Source organism: Tamandua tetradactyla, chromosome 1, assembly GCF_023851605.1.
Source record: "Tamandua tetradactyla isolate mTamTet1 chromosome 1, mTamTet1.pri, whole genome shotgun sequence".
Taxonomy (NCBI): Eukaryota; Metazoa; Chordata; class Mammalia; order Pilosa; family Myrmecophagidae; genus Tamandua; species Tamandua tetradactyla.
Window position 1 is genome coordinate 8,921,310 of NC_135327.1, and position 27,888 is coordinate 8,949,197.

At 45.0% G+C, this 27,888-nt stretch overlaps 1 protein-coding gene across 1 annotated transcript in view; it reads left to right on the plus strand.

Moving 5' to 3' along the window:
• Positions 1–27,888, plus strand: part of PTPRT (protein tyrosine phosphatase receptor type T) — a 1,205,819-nt gene that overhangs the window by 49,587 nt on the left and 1,128,344 nt on the right. The window contains exon 4 of the mRNA XM_077168216.1: positions 16,807–16,945. Coding sequence (XP_077024331.1) covers positions 16,930–16,945 — 16 coding nt within the window. The 5' untranslated portion in view covers positions 16,807–16,929. The remainder of the gene's footprint in view (positions 1–16,806; positions 16,946–27,888) is intronic.

A 27,888-nucleotide genomic window follows, 5' to 3' on the forward strand; every position in this document is an offset into this window, starting at 1 on the left:
CTGAATCAGTTTTTGACTCAGAGTCATGGACTTCCTTATTTTTTTCACACATTCTTGTTCTCTGAGCCACCGAGATGATTCACGAGGACTCAACGCTTGTCCCAGGAATTTTCTTTCCCCCCAGGGTGGGCTATTCTGCATCCATTCTGCAAATCGGGATGCTGAAATATTTAGAATTTACCAGGAGGTGTCACGGAGGTCTTCGGACAGCAGCCGGGCTCATGTCCCCTTCGCAAAGCATTTGTCGGCTGGCAGTAGGGAGACCGTCCCCAGGCTTGAGAACAGGCGGCCAGCGCCAACCGCATCCCCATTTCAGACATGTTCAAATGTGAAAAGGAGATGTTCCCAGAGTTAAAGCGGATGGAGCCGGGGCATGCGGCAGGCTGTTGGCATCTTAAGAACCCGAAGCTCTCAGAGGGCTGCTGGGAGGGCAAAGAGCTGAATTCCAAATCCGGGAGTGTGTGCTGGGCCTTTCTGCTTGCCTCTCAGGTCACACTGTGCTGCGGGGAGCCCGAGGGGATGCCAGACAATCCCGCATGGCCGCTGAGGACTGGGAGCAGGGGCAGGAGGGGCCTGGGTTCCTGCGCCCTCGCCGGGCCTCGGCCTCAGGGTTCTCCCCGCATCCTGTTGGGCTCCCGTGTAAACTTCAATTTGGAGAAAGGGTGGTGGATTGGAGAAGTTTGAACACACCTGAGTTACAGGTACTACAGTAAGCAAGCGCATGCATCAGAGGGAAAGTTGATGTGCCCCATGCGGGGCTTTCAGGAGCAGCCTGAGAATGATGGAGGAAAGCAGAGCAGGGTCACGGGGGCCAGGGATGGGGCAGCAAGGTCCGTGGGATAAACTCGGCTGGCTTCCCTTTAGGGGGGCGTGTATGCCCCACCTGAGCAGATACCCGCGTCTGAGCCACCCTCTTCCCCTCTGTGCTAACTCCCCACAGCTCGGTAGCAGACAACCCCGGACCGCCCACTCTTTCCTGGGAGAATGTGGAGTGGGGGTGGGGGGACGCCAAGACTCCCCCCACTTCGGTTTTCTCCCTGCTGACCGAGGTGGAAGTCTTTGAGGAAAACAAGGGGCTCTGCTTTGAATGTGAGACTTCACAGAGTTCATTTAAAAAAATAATCCTGTGTGGGGGGGTGGGGGGATAGGGGTGGGGTGAGAGGGGCATGGGGGGCTGTTTTCCAAAAATACCTTATCCTTAAGCAGTTTTCAGTACAGATGTTAGTAGTTCGGGTTAACTTAGATCCCCGGGGAGTTTTCCTTTTTTTCTCCTAGCATCCTCTGATATCATGCCAAACAAAAATTCACAGAGGAAATGAGCCCCACACGTCTCATGGTTTTATATCAGAACAGTCCTGGGAGTGTATTAATAGCCTGGAGTCAGGGAACAAATGGTTATTTATATGTGTAGGTGATGGCTAAAGAACATCTTCCAGTAATTATTCACAATTAACAAGTGCTTGAGTAAATGAACAAAATCTACTCTTTATTCATCCATCCAGGCAGCGATTCTTCATCCAGAAGTCATATCCCGAAATTTCGGGTTAACCGGCCCTCACACGCAGCTCCAGAACAAAGCTCATTAGAGTGATTACATCCATCTCCAGAGCCTGCAGGGTACTTGAGTCACCAATAAAATATAATACGTTCAGTTGGCAAGTATAATAGAGTTGAAAGCCGGTGATCTGTATGTCCCTGTTAACTGTTAACTGGAAAAGGAACGGCAGCTCTGGTGTAGTGAGCTCAGCTGGTACGGAGCTCCAGTGCCAAGCACTTCACAGGTATTATCTCATTTAATCCTCCCAGCGGTGGCCATTTGGACTTGGGGGAATCCCAGCATGGCCTTGGGCGAACAGTGGGAATGCGTGCTCCTTTCTCCCACTTGTCCATTCTGACCTGCTGCTCCTGGCTTGACTCAGGTCCCTGTGATAATGCAGTTTCCAGAGCCTGGGATATCTGGACAAGGTCAGAGAAGTTGGCTCTGTCTCCTGATTTCCAGGGCTGTGTCCTCCCTATTAGGTCACAGTGTGTTCGACATAATTCACTTGCTGTATTGATCATCTCTAGAGGTTTGTGGATTTGTTTTATGGATTCTGTCTTTTTTATGGTGCCTTTTTAAAAAAAGAAGAACAATCTGTTAAATTAGCTGGAACTTTATGCTTTGACCATATAGTGATAGAAAATGCTGGCCTTGTCTGGATCTTTGAGGGTACACGTGAGAAGCCAGAGATTCATGCCCACCTGTGTAATTTTATATATTTCCTTCACTCCTGTCTTCTCGCACTACCCATATTTAATCTGTAGGTGGTTCTGCAGTGCTACCTTTAAAATGTATCCAAACTCTGCCTCAATCTGATCGTTCCATCGCTAGCACTGTGGTTCCAGCCACTGTCATCTCTTGCCTGGATGACCTCTGTACTTCCCCAGTGGGCTCCCTGCTTCATGCTTCTCATCACACTTAGAATAAAACAGAAATTCCTTATGGGGATCAATAAGACTTGGCAACTTGATCTCTGTCTGTCTCTCTGACTTTGTTCTCCACTACGCTACATGCCTTCACTCTGCTCCAGCCACTCTGGTCTTCTTACTATGCCTTGAACAACTTGTTCCTGCCTCAGGACCTTTGCACAGACTACTTTCTCCAATGCTCTTTGTCCAGATGGTTGCTTGGCTCAGTCTTCCATTTCGTTCAGGACTGCCTTACATGTAATCTCCCTAGAGAAGCTTTTGCAATCCAGATAATGTCCCACCCTATATTTTGTATTTCCTTACGTTGCTTGAGTTTTGTGCAGCACATGTAACAATACTATTTTTAAACATTTACTTGTTTGTCTATCTACTCTGCTAAAACTTAAGCTCTATGAATTAAATTGACTTCAGTTTCTTACAACAGTGCCTGGCACGTGGTAGGTGCTTAGTAAATGTTGAGTAAATAAACTAAAATTTTAGAAGCAATAGGAGAGTTTAATAAGGGTCTGGTTATAAGAAAACCAACTTTAAAAAGAAAACCCTAACAATTTCCATAACCAGAATGTGCAGTACCTATGTGAAATAAATGGTGGAACTTCACAGATGCATGTGAAAGCTGACTTAAATACACAGAGAGATATATCCTTTCTGTGGATGTTTGTCTTAATATTGTAAAGGAAACAATTCCCCACAAATTAGTCCATAAATTGAATGCAGTTCCAACCAAATTCACTTAGGAATTTATTTTGTAACTTGACAAAATTAATCAAAACTCATTTGGAAAAATAAATAGGGGAAAGTAGTTAAGAAATTTCTGGGAAAATAATAACAATGGAAGGGGATTTGGATGTCCAGATTCTAACGTGTATTATAAACCTTCGTATAATAATTAAAATAGTGTATTACTGCAATAATGGAGTGTATTACTGGGGCAGGTAAATGCCAACACATCAGTGAAATAGAATAGTAAATCCAAAAAGAGACACAACAGTATATTAGAATGTACTGGAAAAATTGGATTATAGCATATGGAATAAAATAATATTCATGAGTCCATATAATACAAAGAAATAATTATAAATGAGGGAGAAGGGACAGATCTTCCTTACAGGAAATTCAAATGAATGTATGTAGAAGGAATGATGGAAATAGAACATCGCCATTAGGCAAATGTCACAGTAGTAATTGTTGCAGGCAAGTGCTATGTATGCTAAAATTAGTGGGTGAAAGTCTGAGAAACAGGATATCTGCATGATCCCAAAGTACTTCCCCGCAAGACACTTAATTATTAAGTACCAAGGGAACAATAGTAATGCTGCAGTGGAGAAAACAAGTCATCAAGGTTAACATCAAAAGTGATGAGATGTATTAATGTCCTAACTCCCTGCTAAGAGGCCCTGGGAAGGGCACAGCACCACTTCTGTAATATTCTTGCCCTAAATGCATAACCTCAGTCCAATCATAAGAAAATACCAGGGAGACCCAAACTGAGGGGCATTCCACAGATTTGCATGACCTTGACCTTCCAGAGTGTCAAGGTCATGAAAGATAAGGAAAGGTTGAGGAACTTTCAGATCAAAGGAGATTAAAAAGTCTTGACAACTAAATGCAATGTAGGATCCTCGACCAGAAAAAGGACATTAGTGGGAAATCTGGTGAAAATCAAAGATCTATAGACTAGTTAATAGTCTTTTATCAATGTTGAGTTCCTCATTTCAATACTTGCACTATGGTTACTTAATATTGGGGTTCTTAATATTAGGGGAGGCTGGATAAAGGGTACACGGGGACTCTTTTTGAAAATTTTCTGAAAGTCTAAAATTCACTCTGATCAAAAAATTGAAAAATAGTTTACTATAGGATAAAAGTTAGGAAAATAATGGATTATTTAATTAACAATGGTGGGACAATTAGCTATAACCATTTGCAGAAATATGTAATTTTAGTTAGTATATTATATATGTTTTATTTACAAAAATGTAATTCATAGTATGGTGGCTTGGAGCTATGGACCCTGGCGAAACATGTTCTTAAACTTAATCCATTCCTTTGATGATGAACTCTGGCAAACAGGGCATTTTGATGAGTTTGCTTCAGCTACGGTGTGCCCCAGCTGATTCAGGATGGCCTTCATCCTATTGCTGCAGCCTTGTAGGAAAGGCCTCCGGAGGGTGAGGGGTGCCTTCTCCAGGCTACCTGGCGAGGCTGTGAGGTGCTCTTGGAAAGGAGGCAAGCAGCAAGCCAGCCTGCTCGCCGTGCAAACACGCCAGCCACTCTCAAATAGAAGTATCACGTCCCAAGGTCCTTTTAAATAATCCTTTTTTTTATTTTTTGAGATGTTTATATACAAGCCAGGGAAGGAGTGGAGGTATTGTGCCCATAATGGAAAGCGTTCATGATTCAAAGGCTGCCATTGCCACTGGGCCTGGGTGAGGTTTAACTTGCTGGAGGGGCTTTTCTGGGGTTTCACTGGGCCTTGTCCATCAGGCTTTCTGCAAAAGACTCTGAGTTTGCTGAGTTCCAGGAATTTCTCGGCAGAACTGCTTAGCTGCCTGGTCACTGGGCCTGGCTCCTTCAAGTAAATGGAAGATCCACTTAAGGAAAATCACTTTTCTTTTGTAATCAAGGCTGATAACAGGTTTCAGCGAATTCTTCAGAATCATTTATAATCATTATTCAGAGTCACGGGGGTGGCGTGGGTTTTGAGTGCGGTATATGATGCATACACACATACACACACACGCTCTCAGTTGTCGTCTGGGTGGGTTGGTCACTGCAGGCATATACTCTCCAGGTACACCTGTCGGGCTGTCCCCATTTTAGCAGTGAGCATGTGCTAGGGGAAGCACATTGGAAGTGGTAAGACCTGAATACATTTTTGAGTGCTCGCTACATGCCAGGTGCAGGGTTGCAAACTCTATATTATCTCATTTTACCCCACGGCAACTCAGTCTTACTCAGCTCACTCCATTGACACTGCAGATGACTGAGCCAGAAATAAGTGCTTATTGTTGTTTGTCATTGATATTTGTGGCTGTTACACAGCAAGAGCTGACTAATACAAGAAGTAACCCCCACCCCCCAAAAAAAACCTAAAACCCCTCAAAACACATAAATCCTCTTAGTCAAATTGAAATTGACAGCTTCAAAATTGTATTCCTGTGTACTACCATTTATTTTTCTGTCCACCCAAACATTTATTGTGCAGCTACTATATACCAGGCCCTGGCAAACATTGCCTGCATTAGTTTTCTATTGTTCCTGTAATAAATTACCACAAATTTAGCAGCGTAAAAGAACACCCATTTATTATCTCCTGGCTTTGTTGGGCAGAAGTTGAGCTACAGGGTGGCTTAGCGGGACTCTCTGCTTGGAGTGTCAGACTGAAATCAAGGTGCCAACAGGGCAGTGCTCCTGTCTGGAGGCCCCGGGGGCTGAGTCAGCTTCTATGCTCATCAGGCTATTGCCCAAGTGCAGTGCCTTGCAGCCGTAGGAGCGAGACCCTGCTTCCCTGGCGGCTGTCAACTTGGGACTGGCCTTTGCTCCTGGAGGCAGCCTGCTTTTCTGCTCTGCCTTCCATGCAGCCCCCACCCCCACCCCCCATGCTTTGCATGTCTCCAGTGTCCCTTTCTGCTGCATCTCTCTGGGTGAGTTATAGTATGTAGCACATACTATAACTCAACCTGTCTGGATAGATCATTTAAACAATGATCTTAACTTAAGAGCTAATCTGGGCATGGGTGGTGGGTGCCATGGTAGTGGCTGTGGATTTGGAACCAACTTGAAGACATGTTCAAGTCAGGTTTTGCATCCTGGCTTTGTGATTTTGAGACAGGCACAAAATCTAGCTCATTCTCTATTTCTTTACCTGTAAAACAGGGATGTGGTCTCCTCTCTGCCTACTGCCTAGGCTCCCTGTGCAGGTGCAGGGCTGCAAATTCTATATTATCTCATTTTACCCCACAGCAACTCAGCCTTACTCAGCTCACTCCATTGACACTGCAGATGATTGAGTCAGAAATAAGTGCTTATTATTGTTTGTCACTGATATTTGTGGCTGTTACTCAGCAAGAGCTGACTAATACAAGAAGCAACCCCTACCCCCCCCAAAAAAAGCCTAAAACCCCTCAAAACACATAAATCCTCTTAGTCAAATTGAAATTTACAGCTTCAAATACTAGCAGAGGGAGGAAGAGTGGAGGAAATGTGTTCATGTTTTGTGGCTGATACTTTCCAAAGCCAGGTGGCCTTGGGATATGCGTGGTTGCACGTGCCCAGAAGATAGCTGGATGCTGGGTGACTAGTCTGTTCCTGAGGGGTAGGGGAAACTGGAGTAACCCTTCCTGACTCTGAAATATGACACACTGGGTAGCTTGGGACCCGAAGGAGGCTTTTCCTCCCCTAATAACTTCAAGAGGCCTTTTACAAAGCAAAATGGAGTTGGCCTTAGTTATGGTTTTGATAGGGGTTTGGCCAGTTACGGTAAGTCGCAATGTCTTCAAGTTGGTTCCAAGTTATGGTGTTCACCTAAAGAACACTAAGAATAATATATAAGATTTTACAAACGTTCCATGCACTAGAGTAACTTTCCAGAAACCTACAGTCTCCAGATGGGTCCCTGGACCAGATAAGTCCTGAAATGCAAAGGGGCCAGCCTCTCCAGAACATCAACTAGTTCCATCTCCCTACTCCATATTATTGACAGCCCCTTCCAATATGAAAAAGTTAGAATGGCCATGGCCCAAATACCCCTAAAGAGTGGGAGAAAGATCAAAGGTGATGGTGGAGTTATACATAGATGGTAGGGTTTAACAAATGAATATGATTGTTGAATCATTATATCGATATTTCATTTAATCTCTAGTATCTTAGAGCAGTTGGAAGCAAAAACTTAAAATTGTGGAATTGCAACCCATACCAAACACTGAAATCTGTTCTACAACTAATTGTTGCAATGTGCTTTGAAATTTATTCCTTTTTTGTATATATTTTATTTTTCACAAGAAAGAAAAAAAGTCAATTGTGATGATAAATGGACAGCTATATGATGATATTGTGAACCATTGTACATTCTGGATGGTTACATGGTATGTGAATATATAATATATATCAATAAAAAAAATCTGAGCTGATTCCAAAAAAAAAATATTGCCTGGTAGACTGAGTGGCAATATGCAAAATATGCAGGATTTGGAGTTGAAGGAGGCTGGGACAGTAGGGATTTAGAGATGGCTGCTTCCTGGTTGATCAAGCCTGGAGTGCATCAGCTGGTGAGTCCAGGTCCAAGGAGACAATGTAGAGATAATGCTTGTCCTGGTTTGAAACTGTTATGTATCCCAGAAAAGCCATGTTCTTCTAATGCAGTCTTGTGGAGCAGACGTGCTGTTGGGTGGGACCTTTCGATTAGGTTGTTTCCATGGAGATGTGACCCCCCCCCCCCCATTCAAGATGGGTTTTAATCCACTTACTAGAGTCCTTGAAGAGATGGACATTTTGGAGAAACACAGATGTTTGGAGATGCAGAAGGAAACTGCCCCAGGAGATGCAGAAGCTGAGAGAGCCGTTTGAAACTAGAAGCCAGGAGAGAAAGATAGCAGATGTCACCATGTGACAGAGAAACCCCAGACATGATCAGTCTTTCTTAAGTGAAGGGATCCTCTTGTTGACACCTTAATTTGGACATTTTCATGATCTCAGAACTATAAATTTGTAACCTAATAGTTCCCCTTTGTAAAAGTCAACCCTCTTCTGGTTGATATTGCCCTCCAGCAGTGTTAGCAAACCAAAACAATGCTTTAGACGGGAGCCTGGGCCCAGGAACCAGCTGCCTGGATTCAGTCCTGCCTTACCAGCTCTAGGACATTGAGCAAACTCTTTAATTTTGCCAAGTCTCAGTTTTCTCAACCATAAAATAGGTATAATAATGGCACCTACCTTATTGGGCTGGTGAATCATGCACGGATGCTGCTGTATGTGATGTGCTTGAGCCCTTCCGATCCTCCCTTGATCCTCTTGTCACCTGCAGGTTGCTGGGCAGTTCCTGTCATTCCCATGCCTTCAGGCACCTGTATTCTCTCTGCCCAAGGGCTTTCTTTGGCCACAGGAGTATGCTCAGCTCCTGCAGCAGGCATTTAGAAGTGCCAGGGAGTTCACTTCCCAGGAGCGACGCTCAACCAGTGAGGGTTGAGAATTGGTTGGTAAATACCCCTGCTTCCTCACTCTCAGTGGAATAATTCTGCAGTGTGTACCACAGATTTTCCCTAAGTGTCCCCAATGGGACTGAGTCCTAGTTGCTCACAGAAGTGACCTGTGCATTATGGTACTCTTTATTGGCTCTCCTTGGTTCCTTTTCATTTCCTCCTGGGATCACCTCTCAGATAAACTACCTATGCCCAAGCCTTTGTCTCGGAGTCTGCTTTGGGGGGTCTTGCCCAGGGTTGTAGCTCAATGCCTGACATTTAGCAAGTACTCAGCAAGCAGGGCTGTACTCTATTTCAATTACTGCTTTAGCTCTGCAGTTCCCCTGTGACATCCAGCAGGTGTCCTGTACGCTCTTGGACTGGACCCAGCCATGGGGAGCCTGTGCCATGGCTGTGAGCTAGAGGGTGGCTGGCCAACAGCATCCCCTCTTCCTGAGTTTGGTTTCAGCTGCTGCCCACCAGATAAGTTCCCAAATCTCAGGAAGCTCAGCCAGCATAAGCATAAGCAAGCTTTCTGCTGGACGGGTCAGGCCCAGGATAACGAATCTCCTAGCCGCATACCCTGGGCAAGGTGGCCGAACCTGCTTCCATCTCTGCACCGTGGGGGTCATTAAGAGCATTGTTGCGATGATTCAGTGAGGTAAGGCCTGTGAAATGCTTAGTGCAGTACCTGGCACAGAGGGAGACTCAATAAACGGTGGCCAGAGCTTGTCTCTAGACCAACCGCCCCACTGCCTGCCTGGAAAACTAAGGCTCAGAGAGTGGCTTGTCAGAACTTTTGAGCATGCGGTCCCATCTGCCCCCAGTGTGAGCTCTAGAGGTGAGTGAGAGGCGTGGAAGGGCCTGGGCAGGGCTTGGGTGATGGCCAAGGTTCCTTGTGAAGTCTCTGGCAATAGCAGCATCCACTGATCAAATATTTATCAGACCCAGCCATGTGCCCACAGCACCTGAAACCATACTTGTCTCGCCCCCAGGAATCTCAGGGCCCAGATCCGCAGGTGACCAAAAGCTGCTGCAACAGAATATGCAAAGTGGGAAGGAGGTGCTGGAATGGTGGGAGGAGTTGATTTAGGAAAGCTTCCGGGTAAAGGTTCCCACCCTCGCTTTTTGATAGGTAAATGATAATATTAATCATTAACAGTTACTGATGTCTTCCCCAAGGCAGGTGTAGTTCTAAGCAGTTCACATGACTTGCCTAGGGCCATCCTTACAACATTGTTGGAAGGTGTGGACTGTTATTAGCATCTCCATTTTACAGATAAGAAACTGAGTCTCAGAGAGGTGGTCCAACAGGCCAGAGTCACACAGCTGGTATGTTGGGATCTGGGATTTGGACCTGGGCAGTTTGGGTCCCGAATTCATGCTTTTCCCCACCACTCTATGTTCCCTCCCACGGGACCTGGTGACCTGTACCATAGGGAAGTTTCGTGAAATTTCAGTTAATGATGCTTAGGTTCATTTTGGCTTGTTGGCTCTGTCCTGCTTCCTGAGAAGTTACAAGTTCTGGGCTTTGGGTTGGGTTCCCGGGGAAGCTTGAGTCAGTGGATGGACAAGCATATCCTCGTTTCTGTGTGTGAGGAATTTACTGTGGTTTCCCAGGACGTTCCTAACTGTTCCAGTCATTTGCATTCTACAGATGGAGGGTTTTGAACATTTCAGGGTCACAGGTTGGAGCAAATGCTGATTTGGGCCCTGCCAAAGTCCCCTTCACTCACTCCTTCCCCAGGTGCTGTGAGTATTGCCTACCAACGGCTCCCAGCTGCCCCACTTCTTAGGGTTGCTGGATTTAGCAAATAAAAGTATGTTATCTGGCATTCTTCATCTCTTCTCCAGAGAATAGTCCTCAGCTGAGAGAGTGACCCACAGCCAATGACTGACCAGTAGGGTCAGTGCAAAAGGCTGGCCCAGGGCGGGGACAGCTCTGTGGGGCAGGTTCAACTCCAGGGTCCCCAAGGGGAGTCAGGCCAGGGCTGCACTTCAGCTGGTGTCACAGCCTCGCTGGGTGTTTCTCTTCCCTCACCGACAAGTTTCTCCTGAGTGTCCTCCAGAATTCATGCGTTCCCAAATCCCTGCCCCAGGCTCCGCTTCTGGGAACCCAGAAACCCTTGAAAATGTAATAAAAACTATAGCTCCTCATCCCACAAAATGCACCAACTACACACCAACATTTAACACGTTTTTTGGGATTCACCTTGAAGGGAGCCCCTTATTTCATTTCGTGTTTCCTAAATGCTTTTTAAAAAAACCTCACCCACTCAGAATTGATAGCCAGTGGCCAGAAGCCACTGCAGTAGAGCAAGGGTTAGCATAAAGCTAGCACTGCAAATTATTGGCAGATTTTTTTTTCTAGTCCATGTAATTCCCATTATTTACAGAAAGTCTATGTGGAAATCAAAACATGCTCGGTGAGAAGAAGTTGTCAGTTGAATGTCATGGTGAGAAAAAATAGTTGAAGGACATGAAAGGAACACAAATCTGATTAAGTTACCTCCCTGTTTAAGGCCATTGAAAGGCTTCTCACAGTTCTTCTGATAAAAATGGTAGTCTTTAACAATGCCTCCAGGCTCTGCATGGGTGCCTCTACTTTGCCAGCTTCACTTCAAACCACTCTCTATTTGATCTCCTTGCTGCAATCATAATGGCCTCTTCAGTCTTCCCATCCATTGTGTTCCTTCCTGCCCCAGGGCCTTTGCACATGCTACATCCATTTCCTTCTCCACAACCTTGTTCTTTGATTACTCAATCACTTCCTTAGTAGTGATTAGAAGGATCTTCCCCTTCTCCCAGACTAGATTTATATACCCCACTTCACGTTACACAGCATCTTGAATTTCTCCTCTGTGTTAGTTGTCTTAAATAAATTACCCCAGACTTTGCAGCTTAGAACAACAAACATTGACCATCTCACAGTTCGTGGCTCAGGGTGTCTTACCAGGCTGCAGTCATCTGAAGGCTGGACTGGTGCTGAGGGGCTGTTTCTGGGATTATGCCTGTGGCTGCTGGTGGCCTCGGCTTTTCCCCATAAGGCCTGCCTACCAACTGTCCACAACAACTGGCTTCCCTTGGAGAAAGTGACTCATGAGAGATAGAGCAAGAGGATGCCCCTAAGGCAGGGGCCACCATTGTTTTATTATTTAAGGTTGGAAATGACAGTCACTTCTATTCCCTAAGTGAGCACCTAAGGCTAGCCCATATCGAGGGCAGGGGAATTATGCTCCATTTCTTGAGGGGTGGAGTATCAACTAATTTGGACATGTCTTGACGCCAGGACAATCACTTATCACAGCTATAATATCTTTAATTTGTGTAGTCCAGGCTACACTCTTCAAAAAGGAATTGTTTTCATTTTGCTTTGTTCATCATTATATCCCAGGGCCCAACATAGAGAACACCAAATAAATATTTATTAAGTAAATGACAGTTTTTTTTGTCGGGATAGTTAAAGAAAAATCTTTGGCTAAAGAGGTCTTGATCGATTTTTAGTAGAATGTTGCTGCCACTTGGTGCACACATGAAAATCCTTGTAGCCCAGTTTCTGTTTGCAGGTAGGGCTTTGAATAAGGAGCCCATGTTTGTTTGTTTCTCTTCATTCACGTCACAAACATTTATTGAGCACTTATTGTGCACTAGAAAGAGTGCCAGGTACTGAGGGTGCAGAGAGTAATAGAACATACAATGGTTTGACAAATTAGGACATTCAGATATTGATATATAAAACCACCGATGTATTTTTAAATAATCTTCAAACATGAAAGACAATGGGCAGCGGTATTAGAAATAGATCTCTTGATGCTGAGTTTGCAGAAGCTGTTTTATCAGCCCAGCATACTACCCACGTGAAGCAGAGTATTTACATTTAATCCCAAAGTGATTGTGCCAACATCAGTCCTCAGGTTTGCATACTTTTGGTCACTGTTTGCGAATGTATAAAAGGTTTTGTCAAAGGAGCTGGATAAAGATGGAAAGAGAATGGTATTAAATATGACTAGTGAGGATCTCAGAGTGGCTGGTGGTAAGAAAAAGCCAGCTAAGGTCATGGGAGCATATGTGGAGAGTGAGGATAATGTAAAAAAATGGACTTGGAAAAAATGAAATGGCAGCAAAAAAGGGCTGTGGTTGAAATGAGTGCAATGTGTAAGAGCCCTCGTCTGGGGCTCAGTTCCGGCTCCCCCTTTGCCACAGGGAGCCACCTGTTCCCTTTCCTGTGCCTCTGTGTTTTTGCTTATAAAATAACCACATTGGATCAAATGAGAGGTTTTAAAACTTAAAAAAAAATTTTTGTTAGCATATCTCTGTTATGGCACTTATAATCCAACACTTAGATATGTAAAGCAGGTAAGATTTAAGCCCCTCTTTTTGGAACAGAGTAGGGGACTCTATCCCATGCTATTAGAGTCTCTTCCATATTCCCTTGCCCTTTCCATTCCAGATCATTTCTCTGACTTCCAGCTATCAGCTCAAGCTTTTTTCTTTTCTTTTTTTGTTTTTGCCTGAAGGCTTTCTCTGTCCGCCAGGGTGCATTTTGCCACCTACTTGTTAGGCTGGAGGTACTTAGAATTAACATTCCCGGGGAGCAGACTTCACTGCAATGACTGATGAGAGCTGGATGTAAGTCCCCATCTCCCTTACGATAACCCACATGACCTAGACTGGCTCCCAGAGTTTCCCAGGAGGTGTACGCTCCAGCTGTCCCCAGTGGTAATTGCAGTTATAACACTCCTTTCCTTCCCTTTCGCACTTGTTCACTTCCTGTTGGGGATTAAATCATGTCCCCTGTAAAGATATCTTCCAGTCCTAATGCCCCTATTGTAGATGTTATTTGTTATCCATGTGGCGGAAGTCCTTATAAGCAAAGGAAACCTGACATGGAAGTAGAAACCAGAGGAAGAAAAAGGTAGAGAGAGACTTCTGTGTGATTGAGCCACGGCCAGAATGCCACGGACTGCAGAGAAAACATGGCCTGCTGACCCCTTGATGCTGGACCTCTGACCTCCAAAATGGAGCGACAATAAATTCCTGTTGTTTAAGCTAACCCAAGGGTGGCCTGAGCAGAAATACCTGCTGGGCATATCCCCCTGCCCGGCTCTGGGGCTTCTCAGACTCAGCGTGGCTCAAACCAACTCACCTGCGGTCCATAAGCCCCTCCTCCCAGCTCCTATCTTCCAGTGCTCCCTGCAGCTTGGCTTTGTAAAACCTGCTTTCTACCTATAGGATCACCTCTGGCCTCATCCCTCACCCTCGGAATTTCACCCTTCGTAAGTTCACCAAATTCTTTCAGTTCTCCTTTAAAAATATTTTTCAAATTCAACTCCCTTCTCCCATTCTCCTTGTCCTGTGGCAACATCCTGGAGCCTTGGGTACCTGTACTACGTATTTGTTGAATGAACGAATGATGGCCTGATCTGCTGAAAGAAGTCCAACTTTCCTAGCCTGCTGTACAATTTTTTCTGTGAGCTGACACCACCAACCCCCTTTTCCTCCACTTATTCCCCCTATTATTTATTTAATTTTGTGGTTATGTCTTACTCATCTGCCCATACACTGGAGAAAGGTAAGGTCAGTCACAAGGATTTTGCAACCATATGGACACACCATAAAAGCCATATCGTTATGTACACTCATCATCAAGAATCAAAGCTACTGGATGGCTGTTCAAAAGTTTCAGGTATTTCCTCCCACCTATTCGATTACACTAGAAACTAAAAAGGAATATCTATATAATGTATAAGCATAACCTCCAGAATGACCTCTTCACTTTATTTGAAATTTCTTAGCCACTGAATGTTTATTTTGTTTCATTTCTTTTCCCCCTTTTGGTCAAGAAGGCTTTCTTAATCCCACGATGCCAGGGCCAGGCTCATCTCTGGGAGTCATGTCCCACATTCCCTGGGAGAATTATACCCTTAGGAGTCACATCCCACGTAAAGGGGACGGTAATGAGTTTATTTGCTAGTTGGTTTAGAGAGAGAGGCCATATCCGAGCCACAAATGAGGTTCTCCAGGGGTAGCTCTTAGGCATAAATTATAAGTAGGCTTAGCTTCTATCCACCCCCTTTTTAAGTCTTAGTTTTTGTGAATTCCTAAATGCATATTCTACTTAGGACAAAACAGACTACTCATTCTTCCTCAACATAACTCGCATGTTCTTGCCCTCTTACCTTTGCTCTACTCTTCTTTGCACCTAAGATGCCCAATTTTCCATCTCTACCTATAAAAATCACACATCCCTCCAAGGTCCATCTTCTTGGGTGGGCTCTGCTTTCTACGAACTCATGATATTCACTTTATTCCTCTCCTAGGGAATTGCTTATATGTTTGTTTTTGTTATGGGCATCATGTTCTTTAGTGTCTTGCCTACTTTTAAAGGCAATGGGCTTCCCCGTGTCAAGAGTTGCATGTGTGATTGGCATTTGCTGTTCACCAAATATTTTGGTTCTTCACTCTTCTGGGTCCATGTAGGACTGTGTTTGCCTGCCTCCTTGAAAGAAGGCATGACCACATGACTTGGCCAATGCATGGTCAGCAGAAGAGACATGTGCCACTTCCAGGTGGGAGCTTTAAAAGCCAGTGCAGGATTCTCTGTGCCTCTTTTTCCTGCTTGATCTTGGTGGAAGGACACAGATTGAGCCTCCCTGAGTCGGTACTCCTGAGTGAGAACATGTAGAGCAGAGTGCCCAGTGTGAACATAACAGATAGATAGTGTTCTAGTTTGCTAGCTGCCAGAATGCAACACACCAGAGACGGATTGGCTTTTAATAAAAGGGGATTTATTTTGTTGGTTCTTCAGAGGAAAGGCAGCTAACTTTCCACTGAGGTTCTTTCTTATGTGGAAGGCACAGGATGGTCTCTGCTGGCCTTCTCTCCAGGCCCCTGGGTTCCAACAACTTTCCCGGGGTGACTTCTTTCGGCATCTCCAAAGGCCTGGGCTGAGCTGTTAGTGCTGAGATGAGGAATGCCGAGCTGCTTAGCTGTGCTACGTTGCAATCTCCCATTTAAGCACCAGCCAATTAAGTCAAACGTCACTCGTTGCAGCAGACACGCCTCCAGCTGACTGCAGATGTAATTGGCAACAGATGAGGTTCACACAGCATTGGCTTTTGTCCACAGCAACAAGACTAGGTATGCTCACCTGGCCAAGTTGACAACTGAATCTAACTAACACAGATAGCATAAGCAAAATAAATTTTTATTATTTCAAGTGAGATTGGGGGTTGTTATTACACAGTGGGACCCAGACTCTCGTGACTGATAAAGCATATTGCTCCTCTTCCTAGCCCCTCAGAATCTAGTAGATGTCTTGCATGGAGAAGGGCAGTGAGGCATGTATGTTATAGGTAGCACACTAAGAAACTCTGTTTCTTGATTGGAGGCATCTCCATTTTATGGCTGAGATGATGAAAAGGATAGCATGGGCATGCTCTGGAATTATGGCATTGAAAGACTGAACACAGATAAGTTAATGAGGCTTTAAATGACAGTCCATTGCATTCTCATTGTAGACAGCAAATTAAGTATTTACAACTTTGGAAACTAAAAGACTATCCTCATTGTACCATTTTGCTTCCCTGCCCTTCTGCCCTCCTGCCTTCTACCCTTCCCTGCCTCCCTCTCTCCCTTCCATCCTCTTTCTCTCCCTCTCTCCCTCCTTTCCTCCCTCCCCTTCCCCCCTCCTTCCCCTCCTTCTCTCTCTCTCTTTTTCTTTTAAACTTAGCTCTATATTTGGTTCAGCTTGATAAACTTGTATCAGAGCAGAAAGAAACTAGGAACATGATTTTTAATTTACTTAAGGCATGAATAACGAACAGTAAACCTTGCCATCAGAAAAATAAATTTGTATTTTGAAAACATTAATCTTTGGGCCAGCAGAGGCAGTTCTGATCAGATCTTCCATTCTTCAATTTTTCATCCAATATATCTCAAATTTCACCTAAAAAGCAAAAGGGATATGATTTTCTAATGACAAGATAAATCAAATATTAAATTTTTGTGTCTTGCTTTTCTCACTTTCTAGGGTTGTTTCCTACCATAATGGTTTAGGATCTTTGAAACACCTTTAAAAACAATTTTTTTCCTCAGTGCCTGCAACAAATGAATCACACAGACAATTTGCTACAGTGGGTTTTCTTTTTGTGCACAGGCAAGAAATTCTGAATGGGAAAGCTCAGACTTCATCATCCTCCTGGTTCTGAAATTACTCATCCAGACATGAAACAAAATTGAAAAATCAGAGTGGTCCAGTTTGAAAGAAAAAGAATGGTTGATGGTCGGGGAACCAAGTAAGTACTCATTTTGCTTTGTGTTATTAGATGAAGATGCTTGGATTCAAAGAGTGCTTGGTGATGGCAAGGAATTGACAGGTGGAGCTAAAAGACATGGGCAAAATGTTTATCATACAAAACTAAAATGCATATATCTGGAGTGTCAGTCATGGCACGCAGACCAGAGTCTCACGTCTCCCCTCTTGCCATAACAAACTCATTGACAAGAACTGTCATGGACTGTGCTTTATCTTCCACATGCTACTAAGAGGGCACATTCCAAGTGCATCCTATCTAAATTGAGGTTTGCTTCCTGACCTGGGAGATCAATTCTTTGACAAAGAGAACCAGCTGATGAATCACATTGCGGTTGCCACTGCATTGAAAAGCACATCAAATGTCTTCTCAAACACACTTCTGAATTACACTCTGGAATCTCCAAAGAGGAGATGATAGATGAATCTGGAAAAATGTGTATTCGTCTATGGAGCTCACCAGCCTACCCACATGTCTCACAAAGCCAGTTAAAGGAGGCTGCTGTTCAGGAGTTTGGTTTGTTCTTCCAACCAGTGAAGGAGTTCATAGAACAGATTTTGCAGCACGACGGCTGGGTTTGAAGCCTGAATTTGCTGCTCACCAGCTCTGTTACCTTGGGCAAGTTATTCAGCCTCTCTCTGCCTGAGTTTTCTCAGCTGAAAAATAAGGATGGTAATAAAAGTGCCGTCCTCATAGACTGTATCTTAATCTAGGTTTTCTCAGGAGCAGACCCCTGGGACGTGGATGTAAACGCAAGTAGTTAATTGGGAGGTGAAGGTAGATGAGCAGTCAAGTGAGACACGAAAGAGTATGGCCAATGAAGGGTGATTACCAAGTATGCTATCACTGTGGGCAACTGGAGCTTAATCCCACTGAGGTATCCCACTGAGGCATGCTGGGAGATTGTGCAGAATAGGTGGCTCAGCAGAAGACATGCACTGAGGGGCCAGGGAGCTGGGGGAGGGGTCTACACACCAGCTCTCACCCATCCTTAACTGGGGGCTGCTGATGTGTGTGTGTGCTTGGGGGGGGGGGGGGCAGTATTCATTCAGCCGGGTGAAGAAGTAAGGATGAAGGGGTACGTGCAGGGCTACAACGTGTTTTGGAGATTAAATGAATTAATTATTGCAAGACACTTAGAAAAGCCCCTGGCACAAAATAAGCCCTCATTAAAGAGCTTGATTATCATTGAAGCTACATAGCTATTCTTTGGGATGGATTTTTGTTTTTCATTGAGACCTTGAAGAATTATTAGGGCCTTGGTACTATACTTGGGGCCAAGTGCATTCCAGGCTTTCTTGAGGTTGATTGTGTACACGTGAAGTGGGTTCACCGGCGGAGCTGTCTCAAGCAGAGGGAATGGTAGCAGGTGATGACACGTAGCAGGTGATGACACGTGCAAGGGCTACCTGTCAGAGATCCCGGAGTCTCGGTGGCTTGCCACGAGTCAGCACCAGTCTTATCTTCTCTCTCTGCCCAGCCCACATTGTGAGCTAGGTGAAGTTAGGGACTGCACTGGATTTTAGTCTCCAGTGTACCCTCAGCACCCAGTGCAGGGCACAGCACGAAGAGGGGACAAGGGTAAGTGAATGAATGAATGAACAAATGAACGAAAGAATCCCATAACCGTCATGCTCACAGCCTTCCCTTCATTTGAAATATTTGCTTCCTCACCTTTTATGTAGACCCAGCTCAAAGGTTACTTCTTTCTTAAAGCTTTTCTTGTCCTCTCAAGTCTGAAATAATGTCTCCCCTAATTTCTTAAATACACTGTGCCTCTCCACAGTCCATCCCATTCTGCCATGCATTATGGTAATTTGTGCACATGTCAGATCTTGTCATTTTCTCTTAAACCCCTCCAATGACTTCCCAGCACACTTAGGATACTGTCCACATACTGACCTGGCCTGTGACACTCTGTGTGTTCTAGCCTCTGGAGAGCTCACCTACCACTTCCTTCTCTTTTACTCTACTTCAGCCACAGGGGCTCCTTAGCTGTTCTTTGCATTTATTGTGCCTCAGGTCCTTTGCACCTGCCATTCCCTATGATTGGAATCCACTCTGCCTTCAGAGCATGTGCTTGCTTGACTCATATTGCTACTCAAATGTCATCAACAACAGCTCTAGCTTAAGAAGCAACACACACCACCTTACTCTACTTTATGTGTTTTTTTTTTTATTACACATTTTTATCTGGTTGTCCCACCTATCCCCAGGCTCTCTAAGGGAAGAAGCCTTGTTTCATCTAGTTTGGTATCTTTAGTTCCCAGAACAGTGGCTGGCACTTAATAGAGTTCAGTAAATATTTATTTAAAGGATGGGTAAGGATCATTGTTCCATCTTAGAAATTGGGTAGCTGAGTTCTAGAGACCTGAAGGAAGCTGAATAAAGCCTCACAGGTATTTATTTATCATTTGTGTCACATTTGGTATGTGCCAGACACTTCACTTAGTTTAAGTTTTATAACAATGCTTTCACATATGGAGAAACTGAGGCACAAAGAGGTTATGTGACTTGTCCAAGGTGAAGACCAGGGATATAAAGCAGATGTCTCGTTCCAGCCTTGCTCTTGGCCGCCGTGCTGCACTGAAGGGGGCAGCCAAGGAGCCCATGGCGCTGTCAGAGGGACCACCAAGAGAACAAATTCGAAAGCTCTTTGTCAGCTGTCCCAATGTTTTTTTTTTAACATGGGCAGGCACCAGGAATTGAACCTGGGTCCTCTGGCATGGCAGGCAAGAACTCTGCCTGCTGAGCCACCGTGGCCCACCCGTGGCCCAATGTTGATGGAAAATTCTCGTATGGGAACCCCCTATGGGTTCACCCACATTTAAACCTGGATGAAGGAGGGTTTATACAGAGACCCAAGACACAATTTACCATGTCAATAAAAGTGGATGATGTCTGCTTCCAGAATGTTCTGATATCTTTTTCATCCAAATAGACCCATCAGTGGGATTCAATCTGAGTAAGGCGTCCTTGCCCTAACAAACTTGAAGGCAGAGCCTGGGTCTTCACAGTACCTCACACAGGCCCACAGGTATATGTGAGGTGCTCAATAATAGATCAGTGAATAGATGACAGAGGGCTGGGGTGATACTTTTACACACAAAAGCAGGGTCACCCTCCTCTTCCTGGCACGTCCCATGCTGCCCCACTACCAATCTTTCCCCATCTTCATTCTCCCAACTCCTGGATTTTGGCCACAGAAAAACTACAATGGACTCTGTAATTAAAAATAAATCCCATATGGCCATAGAGTGTCAGTGCCTGACAGTGGCCCAGAGGCCACTGATTGCATCGACCTGTCCTTACCCCCACTGATTTAACAGAGCCCTGGTGTGAGAACGTGAATTAGCTGAGGATGCAGGTTAGTGGTAGAGCCAGGTCCAGAACCCAGGTCTCCTGCCACCCATTCCAGTGGTCCAGCCTCTGGGAACACTGTGGGGCACAGAAATCTAACTACAAAGGCACAGAGCAGTTTTCTGTTTGAAAGCAGCTGATTTCTTATCCTATCACTGTAACCATTTCCATACAGTTTTATTCCCCTTTGGCCTCTGATCCACAGGCTAGATAATTAGTTAGGCTTTTGAATAATTAAAATTATTAAAAAATGCCTCTGTACCTGCTAAAATTGCTCCAGTAATTACTGCCTTATCAAGAGACTGATTCCACAGGCTAGAATATTTTTCCAATAGGCAGAAAGTACTTTCATGTGAAGCTTCGTAGAAGCAGAGGTGGAGGAAGGACTGTTTGTTATGTTGGCAAGTCCCTTTGACGACAAATAGCACCAACTCTTGACTCTATAATCTCCTTGGAACTTCCTCTCATTCTTCAGGGTTAGGATTCCTAACAAGACATAGGATATCTTCCCACTGGTCCTTCCTAATCTGGCCAACACCTGGTGCTGAGTCCTAAGATGTGACCCTCCTTGCCCAGAGAGCCACCATATCTTTATCGTATGTCCCTGTGGTTCCTTTGATACCCACCTCCAGGATGCCCAAGGCTGCCAACTTCACTCTGAGTTCAGGGTGTGTTAGGGAAATCTGGTGGCTGTCCCCAGAAAGTACAATACAATAGAAAGACCATGGGTTCTTCAAGAAATGGGACTGGGGTTCTGTTTCCAGCATGAAGAAGTCCCTTAATTTTTCCGCTTTTCTAGTTCCTCATTTGTGATATGAGGATAGTAATGTATGCTTGCAGATCTGGGAAAAATAACTGATATGGTATAGTAGGTGGTCATGTGTGTTCCCTTATAGGGAAACACATCCCGTATAGGGATTTCTCTCCACCACCTGCCTGTCACATAGGATCAAATTCTATTTGTGGAACTTGACCACATGGATTGAAGGCTTTTAGTTTTGAGTTTGCTAAAGTCAAAGCAACAGCTAATCATTGACACTTAACTGAGGGCTGGTTTATTACTTTTAGGCAAAGATACCTTTTATCATCAGAATATTAAATTCAGTATCTAAAGCTAATAGTCATGGGAGTGCAAGGTTTGGGGGGTGCACAGTTGGTTAGGGGGGTGCACCTGTGGTTCAGTGGTAGCATGCTCGCCTGTCATGCAGAAGACCCAAGTCTGATTCCTGGCCTGTGCATCCCACCCTTCAAAAATAAAAGCTAATGGTATCAACAGTGGCCCAGCGGCCTATGTAGGCTTCCCTGGGCCTCTCCATATTTGTTTTAACTACACAGTTGTTGTGACTTCTGCATCTTCCCCAACTAGTCTCCTTTTCTTCTCATCCCCACATCCTGTCATTTCTGTGTCTTAAATCTTTAGTGAATATCTTCTCTCTGTCTCAATGACTGATGCTCTTGCTGAGCCCATCATCTCTCACCTGGCCACGAATGTGAAAATTAAATGTCAGAGACTTGCTGATGGGTCTGGGCCCCGTTTGTGTTAGTTGGTGGCACATACTGGTGAGCGGTGGTATTGCAATCCAGCTCCCCTGGCACACAATGAACATCCAGGGAAGTGGAGGAAAGGAAAGCAGAGTTCTAGAAGTTGTGAGTCTACACAACCACAGGAGAATTTAGAAATCCCTACAATAGCATTTATCATGCTCTGCTGTAACCGTCTGTGCTTTGTCTGGCTTTCTCATTAGAAGTTAAGCCCCATAAAGCAATGAATGTATCTCTTTTCTTCACTAGTTTATACTCAGCACCTAGTCTGAGATAGGTACTTAAGAGATGATCAAAAATATTTGTTAAGCTAAAAATAGCTGAATTTTTCATCATTTGCAGGGATTGCAGAGTTCAAGTTTGGTTGACTATAGGACAGGCCAAACCAGTGACAATGGGATCAGACCAGGTGGATGGGTGGGTGAGCTAGACACCTAGTAGCCAACTACAGGCTGAGGTCCAGGAGTCAGTGGTCAGTATCAGGGACTGACCTGATTCCTGGTCTGTGCATCCCACCCTCCAAAAAAAAAGTTAATGGAGGTGGCAATGTCCACTCTGAACTAGTGCAGTGGGGCAGGAAGCCAGCCCTGGAATACCAGTGAGAGCAAGTCCTCTGTCTTGGAGGAGCTGGCATTACAGGCACAGGACCAAAGTAGGGTTTGGATGCTGGGTGTGAGGCAAGGTCCTGTTTCGAGATCTAGAGTACAAGGTTAAGAGTTTGGTTAGAAGGATCAAGACTTGTCTTTCGAGCCAGAGGCGAAGCCTTGGTTGAACCAGCAATCAGACTGACGTGGTAACAAGCCACCAAGCCTGTTTACCCAGGGCCCCCCAAATCCCTTATGCCCAAGGGCAGGGTTGATCACAGCACCTTGGAAAGGAATGATGATGCAAGTGTAATCAAGTGGGGGCAGGTCATTTCAGAGGAGGGGTGTGCATGGAATTGTTCCAGGGAGACAGAATTATACAGTGGCTAAGAACACATGTCCTGCTGTCAGACAATCTGGAAGTTGAATTCCAACTCAACCAGCTGTGTTTGTGATTTTGGGTAAGTTAGATGACTGCCCTGAGTTTTGGTTTCTGCATCTGAAACACAAGGACAAGAATGCCTGCCACACAGAGTTGTTGTAAAGATCATATGTTTGAAAATGCTTTTTCAGTGTGTGGCATATGGTAAATGACTAATGAATGGTAGTTTTTATTATAACCATCATTATCAAGCTGGGCAAATATGTTGGCTAGTGTGAGGGAGAGGGGAAAGGGGACTTAATGATTGTTAACGCTGAGAACAACAATTAATTTACAATTTCTTTCTCTCCCCTCTAACACAATTTGTGGCTGTTTGAGACCAGAATCCAGTGCTGCTTTTGATGGGCAGCTACCCTGATTCACAGCTCAGAAGACTCACTTTTCTGAATATCTTTTGTAACCTAGGACAGCCTAGGTTATGCTGCTGTAACAACCAACCTCCAAGTTGCAGTGGCTCAAGACATAAAGGTATATTTCCTGCTCACACTCCACTCTACTATGGGTTGCAGGGAGCTCTCCTCCCTGTGTTCCTTTATTCTGGAACCCAGGCTGATGGGACAGCTGCTGGACTGAAGGTTCCTGGTTGCTGTGACAGAAGGAAAGAGAGGATGGCATATGACTCACTGCTTGTGAAGCTTCCATCTAGAAGTAACATACACTACTTCTGCTTTCATTTTGTTGGCCACAGCAAGTCACCTAACTCCAAGGGGACAGAGGAGTGTCATCCTACTCTGTCTCTGGAAGGAGAACTGGATATTATTTGGTGAACTAGATTAATGGCCACAACCTCCCCCTTTTTGCCATGGAAGGACAGTCCAGCTGGGATGTGGGGGCGTCCATTTTTTGCCTACCCCTCTCCCCTGCTTCTTGCAACATACCCAGCCTCTCTGGCCATAGGGATGAGCACATGACTCAAGTTAGGCAAATAGTAGCTTTCCACTCAACCAGTCATTGGCCAAGGGATGAGCATGCGACCTGAGCTAGGCCAATCAGAATTGTTCAGATTCCAGCTGCGAGAAGAAATCCCTGTTCTCTCTGAACTTGGAGGCAGGAGGATATGGGTTGAGGCTTCCCTCAGCCGTACTCTCTGCTACTTGCTAATAGGACTGGGAGAACAAAGCTGATGCCTTGAGAGATGGAAGCTGGAGATGAAGGCTGACTAACATCTAAGCCTGGCCTTGCCCTGCCTTTCCACTTGTGCTGGTTCGGAATCTGTTTGCTCTCGAACCCAGGCCTTCCCTTTCCTTGCTCTCTGTATTCAGTGGGACTGATCCCTGGTGGCTATGTTTTCCCAGATTTCTGTGCCAGCTTCTGAATGGGTCTGGCCAGTGGGAGCGTTGATTGGATGCTGAAGGGCCCACGAAAGGGAGAAGAAAGGGAATTTGTTTTCTTCTCTCCCTGCCTTGGATGATTTCTCCAGCCTCAAAGAAACATCCATCTTGGCCTTGGCTTCCCCTGGACACATCTGCTATGGTTCCAGCTTCCATGTATGCCTGCACCCTGGGATCCTAGCACCTCGGTGCCTCCATCCTAGCGATGGTAGTAGCTTCTTGCGCTCATGTGTTTCTGAGTTATCCTCAATCCCTTTTTGGGCTCTCAGCTCTCTCACTTGTGTAACCAATTTCCTGCATTAAATTCTTTCTGTTGTAAATACTTGAAGTAGTTTCTGTTTTCCTGGTTGGACCTTGACGGATCAACCACTGTTTAAGTAAGCCAGTAAGTTTTCTCTTAGACTTAAGTGAATTTGAGATGAGTCTGTCACTTACAACCTAGAGAGTCTGGACTAATGCTGGTGTCAATAGAGAAAAAAGGTAGCTACCGAGCACTTACTACATGCTTGGTACGGTGCCCAGCAATTAATTTGCTTTCATTGTAGAATCCAAGAGGTAGCAATTACAGCCTCCATTTTACAGATGAGGAAGTGAAGACACGGGCAGGTTGAGCAATTTATCTCAATGAAATTTATTGCTTTTAAGTGGAAATTCACTCAGAACCAGCTGCTCCATTAAACAAGGAAGGGCTCCCCACAGGTACGTCAAGGCTCAGAGGTGGCAAGGCAAGAATGGATGTAAGGAATGACAAAAGGCAAGTTTGTGTGCTATTTAATGACATGGCCTAGAAGCTCAACATGCTTCACCCAGCCAGGGGCGCAGTATGTAAAGTGAGTTCCATGTAAATGAGCTACAAATATCTCTAGTAACTGTGATTCAAGGCGAGTTCTTGCTGCTAATTGCACAGGCGTTTTGCTAAAGGTAGTAAATAGGAATCATTCGTGTGTCCTTAGAGACGATGGCACCATTCAGTATTCATGGCAAATATATCACTGAGCTTCATAAGAGAATCATTTTAAAACAAAGCTTGGTCAGCTGTTTAATAATTTACTGATAGTGACAGCAGGGAGAATATCTAATAACCAGGGAGATTGGCTTTCAAATAGAAAATAAATTCATGTTAGAATATTTAGAGGAAGGAAAAAAATAGAAGGTGGGGGGAAGCATTATTAGCAGCAAGGAAATATTTAACATTTATCAATTTCTTTCTTTCTTTTTTTAATCCTAGCAGAGTGGAGAAAACAGATTATTAACAGGTTTCAAAATTCTCTGCATTTATATTTTAGAATATTCATGGGCCCTTACTGTTCTTCTCACAGGAAATGAGAATTATACAGAGGTCCAGTTCCCCAAAGCAGAGGGGCTGACCCCCACTGGACACTGGGGTAGTATCAACCTTTGTTAATTTGGGAATATTTTTGGGCTACACAGTCTCTATTACCAGCTCTTGGTTCTTCTTGGGATAGGTAAGCTGGGAGATTTGGAAAGCAAAACCTCAAAAACATGAAATCAACCAAAACTACATCTGCACATTCTCCTGCTCTGGGGAGAACCTAGCCCAGAACTTATTATAGAGCATCTGCCTTCTGGGTGAACTACATCATATTGATTTTTGTTTACTGGCAAAGCTCTACTGAAATGTCTGCAAAATGAGAAGAGTTTTGAGATGGACAGGATCGAAGTTCTCTGTTAATTCTAATATTCTAGGCCTATGATTGGGAAACACTAATATGATGAATTTAAGAGACCTAGGAAAAGTTGAGAGGAATACAAAACATAAAACCAATATTGATCCATAATCAGCACACCTCTCTGTACTTCAGTTTCCTCTTCTGTAAATGTGGGATAATAAGATATAGTAGGGTGGATCATGCATGGAGAGCTTTTAGCTGGATGCTTGACTTAGAGCAAGCTTCCGGGAAATCCAGATTGAAACGTTTCCGAGAGGTGGAAGCAAAGCCAAACTGAAAAATCCCAAAGATTATCGCTCTTTATGCTCCCATGGCAAACAGTGATGAATGCGTCTTGGGGCAAAGGAACCACCTCAGCCCCTGCCCTTCAGCCCTCTCCCCAGAGCGCAGACCACTCTTGTCCTCAAAGCAGCCCCTAAATTTGCCACTCTGGAGACAGGCTTCCATATAAAAGAGATGATTTCTGTGCTCCCAGATGGTATTTTCTATGTTTTTTTACATTCCAAGATTGCACCCTCAGTTCTTCACGTTCATTTCAGCAACGTGAAGAATTTTGCCTTGAGTTATTGGTATTTTCTCCAGCTTGTTGAAATAATGATTTGTTCACATTGTACTGGATGTGAGAACGGCTTGGATAAACGTGCACAGCCTCGTGTGTCACACCAGCGAGCCATGTCCGTGCGCCCGGGACGCCTCTGCCGCCTTCCGCGGGCTCCGTGGAGCTGGGAAACAGACACTGGGGCTCAAGTTTGCTGCTATTGTTTTTGGGGGAAATGTCTTTCTATGTAGTGTAGTGAAATACTTCTTAAACAGATGCGAGATGCCATCTCCTGAAACAAGGAACTAGCATTTGGTCCGCTATTGTAGCTAGCTGGCTGAAACATTCTGAGGATAATGCTCCTGGTTTGGGAAAAAGGGAAGGAAAGTTGTACAAAAATCATATTGTCTTGGGGGGGGGGCACGAAAGAAGCGTTAGAGGGAGAGGAGGAGTTAGCAGTGGGCCGACCCTGGGTAAGTGGGTTAACCCTTTAGAGCACTTATTAAAGGGGATTATGAGCATTTTGGCCCAAAGTGTGGCGGATTGGTGTTACCTGACTGTGGCGGACAAAACACTCCTTCCTGCTCAGTGTGGTCTTGGCGGGGCTGTCAGTTGTAGTGACCAGTCCCAGTACAGAGAAGTGGCCATGTGACCTAGGCTGGCCAATTACAGTACTCCCAATGCCCCTGGGCAAAATGATTCGTTCAGGAAGTAGCAGGTGACCCACATCAGCCAATCAGCATCTTCGCTGAATCTTTTTTGGATAGTTTGGTGGGGGTCTTGTGGGGGGGCCTCAATTTTTCACTGAGGATGCAAAGCTGTGAGAGCTAGATATGCTGCTATCAGTGTCCAGTTTTCCTGAGTACCCATAGAGTCAAGCAAAGCTGAGATATGGAGAGAGAGAGAAGCGGCTCCCTGATGTCAGCATCTGAGTACCTGGATCCAGCCCTGCCTGAAGGTGTGCATGAACCACTCAGCTAAAGCAGCCTTGGATCCCCCTTTGTACTTAAGCTTGCTTGATCTGGGTCTCTGTCTTTTGTAACAAAGAGTCCTGCCTAAAACAGTGTGTGCATGTTCCAGGGTCAGCATTTGTACCCTACGCCCTTAGAGGTGTCAGAGACACAAAAATGAGCAGGCTGCAGACCTGGCATCTGAGGGCTGGGCGCCGCCTGGAAGCTCTTGATTTCTCCGTCCTTGACCCTGCCTCAGTCATTCACAGGCTCACAGGTGCCTGAGGATCGCCTGGGTGTGTGTTACAAATGTCTCACCCCGTAGAGACTGCAATTCCGCTGCATGGAAAATTAGCAGCCACCCCGGCTGCTCCTGGGTGCGTGCTCTGGACGCTTGCGGAGAATTGTACCATTCGCTTGCCCAGCACACCCTCTTCACCCTCTTGACACATCTCAGTTCATGCAAGGATGGCTGGAGGTGGCCGGG